This window comes from Oryctolagus cuniculus, chromosome 12, assembly GCF_051225735.1.
Source record: "Oryctolagus cuniculus isolate XC-2025 breed Fujian yellow rabbit chromosome 12, ASM5122573v1, whole genome shotgun sequence".
NCBI lineage: Eukaryota > Metazoa > Chordata > Mammalia > Lagomorpha > Leporidae > Oryctolagus > Oryctolagus cuniculus.
The window spans coordinates 44,726,614-44,739,604 of record NC_142878.1 but is presented as its reverse complement, the minus strand read 5'-3'; the positions used below and the strand labels follow the sequence as shown (position 1 = coordinate 44,739,604).

Here is a 12,991-nt window from a genome sequence, read left to right as displayed (position 1 = left end):
GGTCTCCCTCTCTCTCTCTCTTTCTTGTTTTTTAAGATTCTATTCATTTGAAAGGCAGAGTTAACAGAGAGAGAAGGAGAGATCTTCCATCTGCTGGTTCACTCCCCAAATGGCCACAATGGCTGAAGTTGAGCCAGGCTGGAGCCAGGAGCAACTTCTGAGTATCCCACGTGGGTGACAGGGGCCCAGACACTTGGGCCATCCTCTGCTGCCTTCCTAGGTACACCAGCTGGGAGCTGGACTGGAAGTGGAACAAGGACACATATGGGATGCTGGAAGTACAGGCAGCAACCTAACCTGCAAGCCACCACACCAGCCTCTATGTGGTCTCTTACAAAGCCACCAGGGGGCTCAACCATAACAAATTCACCCAAACAAATCACTTCCCCCAAGGCCCTGCCTTTAAACACCGTAATTAGATTGTTTCTACCCTTGTAGTACCATTAACATAAGACTTGGGAGGCAGGGGCACAAACCTTTAATATTTGGGCATTGGGGAGATACTCAGTATCCAAACTCATATCCAAGCCATAGGACCTTCACTGTAAATGTTTATAAATAAATAACAATCCCAAACTGCTAAATTAGCCAAGCTCTTTTCATTATTTTAAGTCAAACTAGTGTGAGTTCTTCTAGTAAACAATCATTTGAATTGCTCATTTGTGTGTGTATGGCGAGGGAGCAGGTCAAATGCTGATTTAGTTACCCCATTGAAAACTCCAGTTGTCCTAGACTGATCCACTCCATAGAAAATTTTTTTTTCTGACACTCTAGTGTTTTCTTTATTAATGAGAAGATTCGTTTCTGAAACTTTGCTTTTATGTTGATTATAAGACCTTTTATAAGATTTGTTAATTTATTTGAAAGGCAGAATTACAGAGAGAGGGAGAGACAAACAGATCTTGCAACCACTGGTTCAATCCCCAGATGGCCACAATGGCGAGGGCTGTGCCAGGCTGAAGCAACAGCCAGGAGCTTTATCCAGGACTCCTACATAGGTGGCAGAGGTCCAAACACTTGGGCCATCTTCCACTGCTTTTTCTAGGCCATTAACAAGGATCTGGTTTGGAAGAGGAGCAGTTGGGACTCAAACTGGTGTCTAAAGGGAATGCTGGCATTGCAAGCAGCAGTTTTACCCACTGTGCCATAATTCTGGCCCCAGTGCCGATATATTTTATAACTGACCATTTTAATTAAGAATCAAGGTCATTTCTAACATTTGTTTTTAAAACAGGTGCCGTCCCTATAATCAGATGTTCAAGAGGGACAGCCGCAGAAATGGTAGCAGTGGTGAGTTTATGCAAATATCACTTGGGTAAATAATATTGTCAGTTTCTAATAAATACCTCAAATGTTTTTGTTAGTATTAAGTACTTGATTGTTATGGGTTGTATATTTAGTACCAATAACAAATATTTTTATCTTAATACATGAGAATTCCACAAGAGATTATCAAGTGTGTATACCAATGTGATAAGATAAAATTATTTACTGAATTCTGCTAGTCCAACCCTGTATCTTTTTTTTTTTTTTAACTAAACTGTATATTCATCAGCCTTGTTTCTCCAAGTAGGAATTTATACTTATTTGATCCTCCAAGTCATGTAATATTTAACTTCATTTAGCAAATATTTATTATAAATCACAACCATTTTTTAAATGCTGCACGTTTTGCTGTCCCACTACATTAGAGTAAAATATTTAGTATAAATTGAACATTCTTAAGTTTACTTATTTGAAAATTAAAAAGAACCAAAAAAGATTAGAGAAATTATAGAATTACTGAAACAGAAAAAGGTCAGTGGTATGGAAAGACAGGGAAGTACTGTAACATTTTGGAGGTCAGTGGAGCTCAGTGGATAACTGATGGAAGACTGCTTTCTTTCACGTGGGACCTTTTGGCCCTCACCAGTACTCTCCTCACTCCCACCCATCCAAATCAACATTTTTTCATTTGGATACCTTCCTTGGCACAGCTGAGTCATGCTTACAGAGAAAAGTGCTGTTTAGAGAAATCAGGCCTGAGTCACAGTAGAAAAGTCATTAGTCTTTTTTGAGTCCAAGTTGTGAGAGTATTGAAATAGTTAAACTAAAATACTTAGATATTAAAATTACTATAAGTAAATATCAGGTTTCTTGGATATGAAACTAAGACCAGCAGTATTACCCTAAAGTTCATAAAGTTATGCAATACTGTTCTTTAAGATTTCATCTAAAATTTGATTTTTCAGAAACTAGATAAGAAACTTCGAGAAAACCTAAGAGATGCAAGAAACAGTCTTTTTACAGGTGACACATTAGGAGCTGGCCAATTCAGGTATTATATTACTTGATATACTTCCAGGACTTGAAAATAAAACATTTGTAGAATACATTTGTCATTTTCTTTGTCTAATAGAATACCTCTATCCTTGCAGGGAATGTGTTTCTTAACTTTTTAGTGAGGTAATCAAAATTAGGATTTTTTTGACCCAGATTGTTCTTGAAATATAAATGAATATTTTATTCAGCTGACCTTTTGGTAGAAATTTGTTAAATTTTATCATCTAGGAGATATGTTTCTGTTTATATGGCTTTCAAGGTCAGAAGTCATTTCCTTTAGGTTATCATTAAGCCTCTTGGTAATAGAAAAAGTGAGAAACTTTGGATGCATGTATCTGTTCCTACTTTTAATATCAAATTTCTATATTTACCCTGAAATACTGATATCTTACACTTGCAAAGCATTTTTGTCATTGTTAGCATTTCTAGCCCTAGAAGGTAATGCCAAAGTTAGTGGCTGCTCAATTGTTATTGAATAGAAATAATTCAGAATCCTATATATTATAGAATATCTTGATTATTAGTAATAATAGACAATATTGGATTGAAGAAGTAGAGACCCACTCAAATGGCTGAGAATTATATACATGAGGAGACTTCATTTTGGAAAATTGATTCTTATCCTCAGTTTAGGTGAATTAGTAAATCTGTCAAAATAAATTGATGCTCAGAAAAATAACTGCCCTCTGGGAACGGTAATGTCTTGACAACCATCCACAGACTTCATTTCAAGTCAGTTTTCATGGCTCATGTTTGGGAGTTTTCACTAACATTGTGTTTCAGTTGTTTGGCCAACTGTCTCAGCTCCTATATTTGTTTTTTGTTTTTAAAGATTTATTTATTTATTTGAAAGGCAGAGTTACAGAGAGGCAGAGAGAGAGAAAGATCTTCCGCCTGCTGGTTCACTCCCTAGATGGCCGCAACGGCCAAAGCTTCGTCCGTCTATCCAAAGCCAGGAGCCAGAAGCTTCCTCGGGGTCTTCCATGCAGGTGAAGGGGCCCAAGCACTTGGGCCATCCTCCACTGCTTTCCCAGGCCACAGCAGAGAGCTGGATCGGAAATGGAGCAGCCGGGACTCAAACCAGTGCCCATATGGAATGCCGGTGCCACAGGTGGCAGCTTTACCTGCTATGCCACAGCACCGGCCCCCATATTGTTTTAAATTGTTCCTTTATTCCATTTCTGGTCTTAACTATTTTTCAGAATATTTCCTAGTAGAGCAGAAATATCAGATTCTCACCTGACTTTAACAGAAGCAACTGCTATATCATACCTTACTTAACATTTTTTTAATAGTGCTCTGGTTTAAACCTTAGAAACAAATATAAAGGCATAAACTATTTTATTTGGATAATTTTTTAAAAATTGTTCTCAACACAATGTGGTTGTCTACTTTCTTAAGTTCATTGAATACATTTCTAAATTACTTTAATTAGGGGTCAGCGATTTTTTGGAATGTTGTTAAATACATTTGAATCCAACCATAAGCTAGTGATTCTTACCCAGGGGTTGTTTTTTGCCCACCACAGACATGGGTAATGTGTGGAAACATATTTGGTTGTCATAGCTGGGTAGATGCTGCTGGGTAAGATGCTGCTAAACATTGTGCAGTGCATAGAAGAGACACTCATAACAAATTACCCAGACCCAGATGTCTGTAGTGCCAAGCTTAAGAAACCCTCCTGTGGGCAAACCTCCCTTCTACTTTGCTCTGCAGTAATGTATGATAGTAGGTGGTGAAGGTGTCACTCTGACTCTTATCCAGAGTCAGTGCAGCTAGGAAAGTCCACTGACTGATAGCCAGAAGGGTGTATTGGATTACTAAAATGGAGGTCTTGTAATAGGAAATATGTAGGTAATATAATCAGATAGCAAGAACTTGAAAAATGTTTTGTACCCTGAATACAATAGTGCCTTTAGAGCATATCTCTCAAACTTGAATAAACACATGGTAACCACTTGGCTTTATGCCTTAATTTATTTTAAGTTTGAAGTCTGTTTCACATCTAAATTTTAATAATAGTGTCAAACAGTACATGAAGTAGCAAATGCCATTTCTGTTAAGTGACTAATTAAATAATTAGGTACCATTGTGGCATGATGTTTTCATTTTATGTGTTGTTATGGGATAGGGTTTTTTGAAGTTCTTTTGTGGTCTACTTTTTTGTATTTTTTTTAATAAAAAATTAGCAATTTATGAAACTATCAAATATTTGTATAAATTTGTAAGACCTACTGTTTGTAATTGTTTTCCCTGAGTTTGATAATAACTATTCCTCTCCCTTTTTTTCAAAAATATGAAGTTTATGGCTAAGTAGAAGCTACTTACTATTATTCACAGAATTATTCTGTAAAAGTATTTGTATAGATTTCTTCATTTAGGAAAGTTTCCTAAAACTTGTAATCTAGTATTATCCTTAGGTCTAGGTAGTCTAAAGCATTACTGTGTTTAACTGACCATATTAGAAGCAATATTTTTAAAATGAAATGTATATTAACATACTGTTGTTATATATACTGCAAAGTGTTAGAAAATTTTAGATGTAACACTTCTATCAAAATTTATACATGTATTTTTTAATATATTTACAGCTTCCAAAGGCCTTTATTAGTCCTTGTTGACAGAAACATAGATTTGGCAACTCCTTTACACCATACCTGGACATATCAAGCATTGGTGCATGATGTACTGGTAAGAGGCTAAATACAGCACTTAGTACTGAAATGTAACATCAGTGGTCCCCTTAATTTCAAATTAGTATCATGACTGCAAAAATAGAGATGACACGCATAGAGCTAAAAAATATGAATTATAAAAAAGGTTGTGGATGCCAAAAAATAGTGAAGCATTGAAGCTTATAGTTCCAGTTTTATGGTCTTTATAATATAAAATAGTTAATCATTCACAATGGGGGGGGGAAGAATGGAAGAAAATGAACAACGATTATTTAGATTTTCATATTGAATAAGTAAATAAATCTGTTCTCCCTGGGAAACAAAATTGTACTTTCTCCTTTTCTCTGGAAATCAGTAACCTCATTTTATGATAAAAATAAAGAGTATTTTATGTTATACCATATGTTTTCTGAAGTAATTCCACATATCTGATTTCATGTATACAGCAAAAATTTACATTTCTCCATGTATATATTCATCTAGTAAATATTGTGTTTGGTATGTAATATATACAGATAAACACAAGCCCAGTCTCCAAAGACAGTGTAAAGAAAACATACATACAATTAATTACTCCGAAGACACTAAGCAATAGGTCCAGAATAGTCTCCATTTATAAGATAGAAAAACTGAAGTTAAACAATTTGGTTTTGTTGTTTTTTTTTTTTTTAAGATTTATTTTATTTATTTGAAAGTTAGGGTGATGGGGGAGTGTGGAGGCAGGGGAGAAAGAGATCTTCCATCCACTAGTTCCTTCCTCAAATGGCTGCCATGAGGCCAGGAACCTGGAACTCCTTCTGGGTCTCCCACATGGGTGCAGGGGCCCAAGTACTTAGACCATCTTCCACTGCCTTCCCTGGTGCGTTAGCAGGGACTCACATCAGAAGTGGAGCACATGGAACTCAAACTGGCGATCATAGGCGATGCCTATGTTGCAGGTGGTAGATTGACCTGCTGTGCTACAATGCCAGCCCTGAGTTAAACCATCTGAACCCGAATCATTGGCTCTCTAAAGACTAGCAACCTAGTATATAGTGCTCTAATTATCACCAAGATTTCCTGAAATATATAACAAGGAAATTAAAGATACACAGTAGATGAGTTGGTTTACTAATTTATTTCTTTAAACCTGAATATAAGCTCTGAAGTGTTTATGTAAATATGATTTGGGAGTACTGGAGGAAATTGGCCTTTCTGCATACTTGTCTATCCTACAGTCCTATGCCATTACTATAGAATTAGTATCAAGGAAATAGTCAATTCCAAATCAGTAGAGAGGGCAAGGAGAATCAAGTTAACCTCTGAATTAAACTGAGTAATAGGACATGGAAGCTGATTTTAGAGGGTCAGGTAAGAGACTGGAGAGTTCAGTTTAATCAGTATTTGAGTGCCAGCTTCTTTTTGTTTAAATATATTTATTGATTTATTTGACAGGCAGTTATGGAAAGGTAGAGCTCTTCCATCCCCCATCCCCGGGTTCACCCCGCAAAGGGCCACAACTACCAGGGCTGGGCCAGCCTGAAAACTGCAGCCAGGAGCTTCATCCCTGTCTCCCATGTGGGTGCAGGGGCCCGAGCACTTGGGCCATCTTCTCCCTGTCTCCCATGTGGGTGCAGGGGCCCGAGCACTTGGGCCATCTTCCACTGCTTTTTTTCCAGGTCATTTGCAGGGAGTTAGATTGGAATTGAAGCAGCCAGAACTCAAAGCAGCGCCCATATGGAATGCTGGCATTGCAAGTGGCAGCTTAACCCACTATACCAGGACCCTGACCCAAATGCAAATGCCTGCTTTTAAACTGACATTCCAGTTGCTGGTTTCAGTAATAATAAAGGCAAAAGTACTTCTTTCCTCCTGAAACTTACATTCCAATAGGAAAGAGGAAATAAATAAAACATAGAATATTTCAGAAGGTAGAATAAAGAAGGTAATGATGAAGAGGTTTGAAGTTTTAAAATAGGGTAGAATCGCTGATAAAATGGCATTTGAGGAAGGATCTACAGGAAGCAAGAGAATTAGTTACATAGCTATATGGAAAAAAACATTCCAAGGATGCCTAATGTGTCTGAAAGATGTCAGGGTAGTCACGTGCCCACAGGAAAGTGAACAGGGCAGGGGATGGGGAGTTGAAGGAGATAAAGTAGGACACAAGAGCAATGTAGTTATAAGGACACTGATGTTTAACTGGGGGGAAATGGGGAACCACACACAGTTTTCAGTAAAGGAGTGCCATCTGGTACACATTTTAAGACCATCACTCCAGGTGCTGTGTTGAAAATAGACTCCTTGTAGCCATAAGTAAAACAAGACAGTCATTTAGGAGGTTGTCCAATTATCTTGGTAAAAGGTAGACATTCAGGAGGATGAAAATGGTGAGGACTATGATTATCTATTGAATATGGAATATAAGATTTGTTGATGAGTTGGATGTGGAATTTAAGAGGAGAGGAGTCACAGATAACGTCAAGGTTTTGGCCTTTGCAAAAGGAAAGATGTTTACTGCGATGGAAAAGACGTGAAAGGGGCAGTTGTTTAGGGGGAAAGGATCAAATGTATAGTTTGGATGTGTTAAATATGAGATGTCTATTAAGATATCTGAATGTAGATGTTGAATTAGGTAGACAAGAGTCGAGTTCAGGAGAGAAATCTGGTTTAGAGAAATAAATTTAATTGTAGTCTATATATAGATGACATTTAAAGCCAGATCACTAAGGGAATGAGTATAGATAGATAGTATAGATAGAACGAGTATAGATAGATAGAGTCTTAAGAACTGTACTCTGAAGCACTAATACATTTGGAAGTCAGGTTAACAAATAGGAACCAACAGTGCAATGTGGGAAGGAGCAGCTGCCAAGGTGTGAGAACTAGATCTGTGTAGCTTTTGGAAGCTAGTGAGTTAAGTGTTTCAAAGAGGAGGCATATAACTAAAAAGACTGTTGCGTATGGCAGTGTCAAGATGGTTAATGACTGTGGTAAAAGTTTCCATAGTGTAGGGATAAAACACTGAAGAAATATAGAAAGAGAAGCATATGACAATAAATATATACAAATCAAAAAATATTTTCTGTGCAGGAGAGCTGAGAAACGGGTTGATTCATGGAAGGGGGATGCAAGGTCAGAAAATATTTTTAATTAGAAAAATGATTCATGTTTGTGATGCGAATGATCAAGCAGTTAATGATGTAGGAAATTATTTGTCCTGTAGGTGGGGTCAGTGACTAGTGTAAACCAGGATTTCTCTCTCAACTTCGGCATTATTGACTTTGGACCTGATCATTCTTTGTTGTGTGGGGCTGTCCTGTACATTGTATGATGTTTAGCGTCATCTCTGTTCTCAACCCCCCAGATGCCAGTACCACTCCGCCAGTTGTGACAAATTGAATGTCTTCAGACATTACCACATATGCCCCAGAGGATAGGAAGGGACAAAATTACCTGATTGAGAAATACTAATACAATAATAAGATGACAAAGCTAGAGTTGTTTGAGGGGAAGGAAGGTTAGTAAAGGATTGGGGAGTAGCAAGGAAGATACCTAACCTCAGCCCCAAGCCAAGTGGTAATAGATGTGTGAGGCTGAAATATGTATATTATTACCATCTCAGAAGGCTGCAGGGGTAACCCATTGGAGTTCAGTTAGAGCAAGAAAATACAAGGGAAATTTAGAGGGAATGTTCAAAATAGGATATTTTGCTGATGACTGAGTATGAGTTCCAGGAGCTGTGACAGAAGGATTTCAGTAGCTGGGTAAGAATGGGAGATAGGAAGTGAGAGGGCAGCGGTGAGGACTTACATGGGGATTAAGGGCATAATGAGATGATCTTGATAGTGTCAGATCACATTGGAGCACGCTAATCACAGGTTGCCTCTTTGATCCTGCCAGGGATGCTATGGAGGCTGAGACATTTAAGGATCCTTTCTAATTACTGACCTTGACAAGTCCCTGGGCTTTTTGTGTGGTGGAAGAAAGGAAAGAACAGGATGCCTTGAGTACAGGAAAGAAGACATGAACAAATAATTGCAGTATAAGAGGATATGCTGAGTCTCCATTGTCAGAAAATTGGGAAACATGACTTGGGGCAGAGATTACTCAGAACCGAAGAAGGCTAATACTAGTTCTTGGTGAGATTTTTCTAAGTCGTCACATAAAAAGTTGACAATTTTTAAACTTTTATTTATTTGACAGAGTTCCCATTAATTGATTCTCCAAATTCCTGCAATGGCAAGGACTAGGCTGGGATGAAGCCAGGAGCCAAGAACTCAATGGAGGTCTTCCATGTGGGTGGCAAGGACACAATTAAGTCATCACCTACCACCTCCTAGAGTGTGTAGAGTGTGAATTGTTAGAAAGCTGGAATCGGGAGCCACACATGGGCACGCTGACGTGGGATGCAGGCCTTCCAACTGGTGTCTCAATTGCTAGGCCAAATGCCTGCCCTAGAAGTTAATCTCAGAAGAGTTGGGTTATAATAAACTGCACAATTTATTGGTAGTACAGTTCTGTTCATTAATGCAGCTCCTAGATATGAACAAACTAGCTGAGATGTCATAAATTGTAACCATGCTATTTCTTACTGATTGTTAACACTACTATTTTGCCAGTTTCCTCAGAGCTTTAAAAATTCTTATTTATACCATTTGTCTCCACAAGATGGAGTACAAGTTCTAGATAGGAAATATTAACTGAAAAGTTTGATGCTTTTTTATGTCAAATATCTCCCCCAAAATCTGGGTTATTGATGATTATTTATAGATTAGGCTTGGAAGCAACTGAAAATTCACAGAGCTTCCTTGTGTGCCATAAAGGTAATTGTTATATAAAATAGAAAATACCTTTGGTAAAAAGCTTTGCACTGCCTGTTTCCTTTTATCAGGATGTAGGATACAAAATAAGTAATCAGAACACTGTAATTCCTTGCTGTTATAGCTTGTTTACTGGAGGGTTGAGTTTGTTTAACTGCAAAGAGTGGTTACTCTCAGAGGAATAGACATTATTTCATATTTATCCCTTTTGTCCTTTGCTACTAACTCTTAAAATTGAAACATCAAATCAGAATTTATACTTACGTACATAAAGACTTAATTAAAGGGTGTTTTTGACACTCAAGAATAAAAAGGAAGTGGTTTCCAAATAAATACATATTTTTATTGTTTGTGTGTTTATCAGAGAAACAGACCCCAGCAACTCCTGGCTGTGGCTGAAGTTGACATCTGGGAACTCAATTCAGGTCTTTTCACATGGGGTGGCAGGGACCCAGCTCTCGGCCTCCCAGGGTCTGCGTTAGTTGGGAAGCTGGAGTCAGGAGCCTGAGGCAGTACTGGATCTAGGCACTCCAACATGGGATGCCCTCATCTTCACTGCTAGGTCAAATACCCACCTCTAAAAGGTTATCAGAGAAGCATTTAAAAATAACTAATTTTCTTTTAAAAAAACTAATTTTCTTTAAAAAAAAAAAAAGAAATTTATTTTCTTAGCTATGTAATTGTAATATAACATGTGCCTAGAAGTATAATTCAAGGGTTGATACTTGGGAGTAGAAGTTGAGGCATAGTAGGTAAGCCACTTTGGATGCCCACATCTCAAATCGGAGTGCCTGAGTTCAAATCATGGCTATGCATCTGACCCAGATTCCTGTTGATGCTTATTCTGGGAGGAAACAAGTGGTGGTATCTGGGTCCCTGTTGCTTGGAGACATGGATAGAATTTGAGGTCCTGGACCTGGCCCAGTCCTAGCTGTTGTGGGCATTTGGGGAGTGAACTAGTAGCCAGGCTCAAACTGGCACACTAATTTGGGATGTCGGCATCTCAAGTGGCAGCTTAACCTGTGCAATAACACCTGCCCCTGAATCTTTATTAATAACAAATCTCTTAAGCCATATGTTGTTAGTCTATGTTCAGGCATTTTCCTTAAAGTCAAAAGGATAATGTAAACTTTACTATTTAGTCCAAATAAATGCACATCTTTCTATACTTGTTTATAGGAAGTTTCTATGGAAGGTTTGTAAGCTATGTAAAAGCCCAGAACATATCCTTAATCTCAATCTTTTTTTAAAAGATTGTATTTATTTACTTATATGAAAGGCAGTGACAGAGGGCAGGAGAGACAGAGAGAGATCTCCCATCTGCTGATTCACTCACCAAATGGCTACAGCAGTCAGGTTTAGGCTAGGCCAGAGCCAAGAGCCAGGAACTCCATCCGAGTCTCCTACGTAGTACTTGGGCCATCTTCTGCTCGCTACCCAGGTGCATTAATAGGAAGCTGAATCAAAAGTTGAACAACTGGGACTTGGGACTTGAACCAGCACTCCGTTAATAGGATATAGGCAGTGCAAGCAGTGGCTTAACCTGCTTTACCACAACATTGGCCCTGAAATTGTATTGTGTCAGTGTTATCTCCACATCTGTTGCTGTGTCTGAGTTTTCATTTAATCCAGTAGTGTGTACTTAATATTCTGTTAGATTATTCTGTCTTGCCTTCTTTAAATTCATTTTTTTCTCCTTGTCATCATTGGCCAAAGATAAGTAGTTCTAAGTTCTGTCTAATCAAAATGCAATGTAAACTATCAATGTAATTTTAGCTTTTGTAGTAGCCACATTAAAAAGGTAAAAAGGAGCAGGTAAAATTTTTAAATTTACATAATATTTTCTAAGTATTAAAATTTTAACATATAATTTAAAACTGAAATATTGTATATTTTCTAAATGTGAAGTCTTATAAGTTTGGTGTATATTTAACACATTAGCACAGTTCTAAATCATAAAGCTCAAATTTTTCACAAGTTTAGAGAATGAATAAATTGTTTATGAGCTTGAGTTAAGATTACCTCATGAAGAGTAGTAGAAAATGTTTGCAATCTGGAAGGTTTTCCAGTTTGTGATTTGTAGAGTTCTGAGGAAGGCTGCCTTATTAAGAATGAACAAATTTCCTAAAGATACTGCTGATACTGTATAAAATACTGTAGATTCTGAATTAGGATAGGTTAGCTTTGGCTGCTCAGCCTAAACCAACTTTGAAACTTCACTGGTATAAAATAATAAAGATTTATTTAATGTTCACAGTATTTTATGTTCCTTGTCCAATCTAGATGGACAAGGAGGAACTCTGCTCATATAGTCATTTGCAAATTTAAGGTGATAAAACCCATCACTATGGCAAAGCACAAACAATTGTGGGTTACACTTTAAATCTGCTTATACTTTAAATCTATTAATCAATTTCTAATAAAAACACAAATTCAGAGAATCCTGTAATGAACCCTTATGTAGCTCATTCAGCTTCCCTGGTATTCTGTGATCTCATGCATAAACACTTCAGCATGTAGCTATTAAAAAAAGATATCATTGGGGAGCCAGCGCCGTGGCTCACTTGGTTAATCCTCCGCCTGCGGTGCGCCAGCATTCCATATGGGTGCCGGATTCTAGTCCCGGTTGCTCCTCTTCCAGTCCAGCTCTCTGCTGTGGCCCGGGAGGGCAGTAGAGGATGGCCCAAGTGATTGGGCCCCTGCACCCGCATGGTAGGGAGACCAGGAAGAAGCACCTGGCTCCTGGCTTAGGATCAGCGCAGCGCTGGCCATAGTGGCCATTTGGGGAGTGGACCAACGGAAGGAAGACCTTTCTCTCTGTCTCTCTCACTGTCTATAACTCTACCTGTGAAATTAAAAAAAAAAAAAGATATCATTGGGGCGAGCACCATGTTGCTCTAGGTTAATCCTCCACCTGCAGTGCCGGCATCCCATATGGGTTCCGATTCTAGTCCCAGTTGCTTCTCTTCCAGTCCAGCTCTCTGCTGTGGCCTGGGAAAGTAGTGGAGGATGGCCCAAGTGCTTGGGCCCCTGCACCCACATGGGAGACCGGGAGGAAGCACCTGGTTCTTGGTTTTGGATTGGTGCATCTCTGGCCATTGCGGCCACTTGGGGAGTGAACCAATAGAAGGAAAGACCTTTGTCTCTCTCTCTCACAGTCTGTGACTCTACCTGTCAAATAAATAAAAATCT

General features: G+C 38.3%; 1 protein-coding gene across 7 annotated transcripts in view; it reads left to right on the top strand.

Annotated features, from left to right (window-relative positions):
- SCFD1 (sec1 family domain containing 1) overlaps positions 1–12,991 on the top strand; it is a 100,786-nt gene that overhangs the window by 24,847 nt on the left and 62,948 nt on the right. For all 7 annotated transcript variants that reach the window (XR_016217419.1, XR_016217420.1, XR_016217416.1 and 4 more), the window contains 3 exons: positions 1,235–1,290; positions 2,232–2,317; positions 4,914–5,013. Coding sequence is in view for 2 of the 7 variants with exons in the window: in XM_051822745.3 (XP_051678705.1) it covers positions 1,235–1,290; positions 2,232–2,317; positions 4,914–5,013 (242 nt within the window). In the remaining 5 variants the exon portion in view is untranslated. The remainder of the gene's footprint in view (positions 1–1,234; positions 1,291–2,231; positions 2,318–4,913; positions 5,014–12,991) is intronic.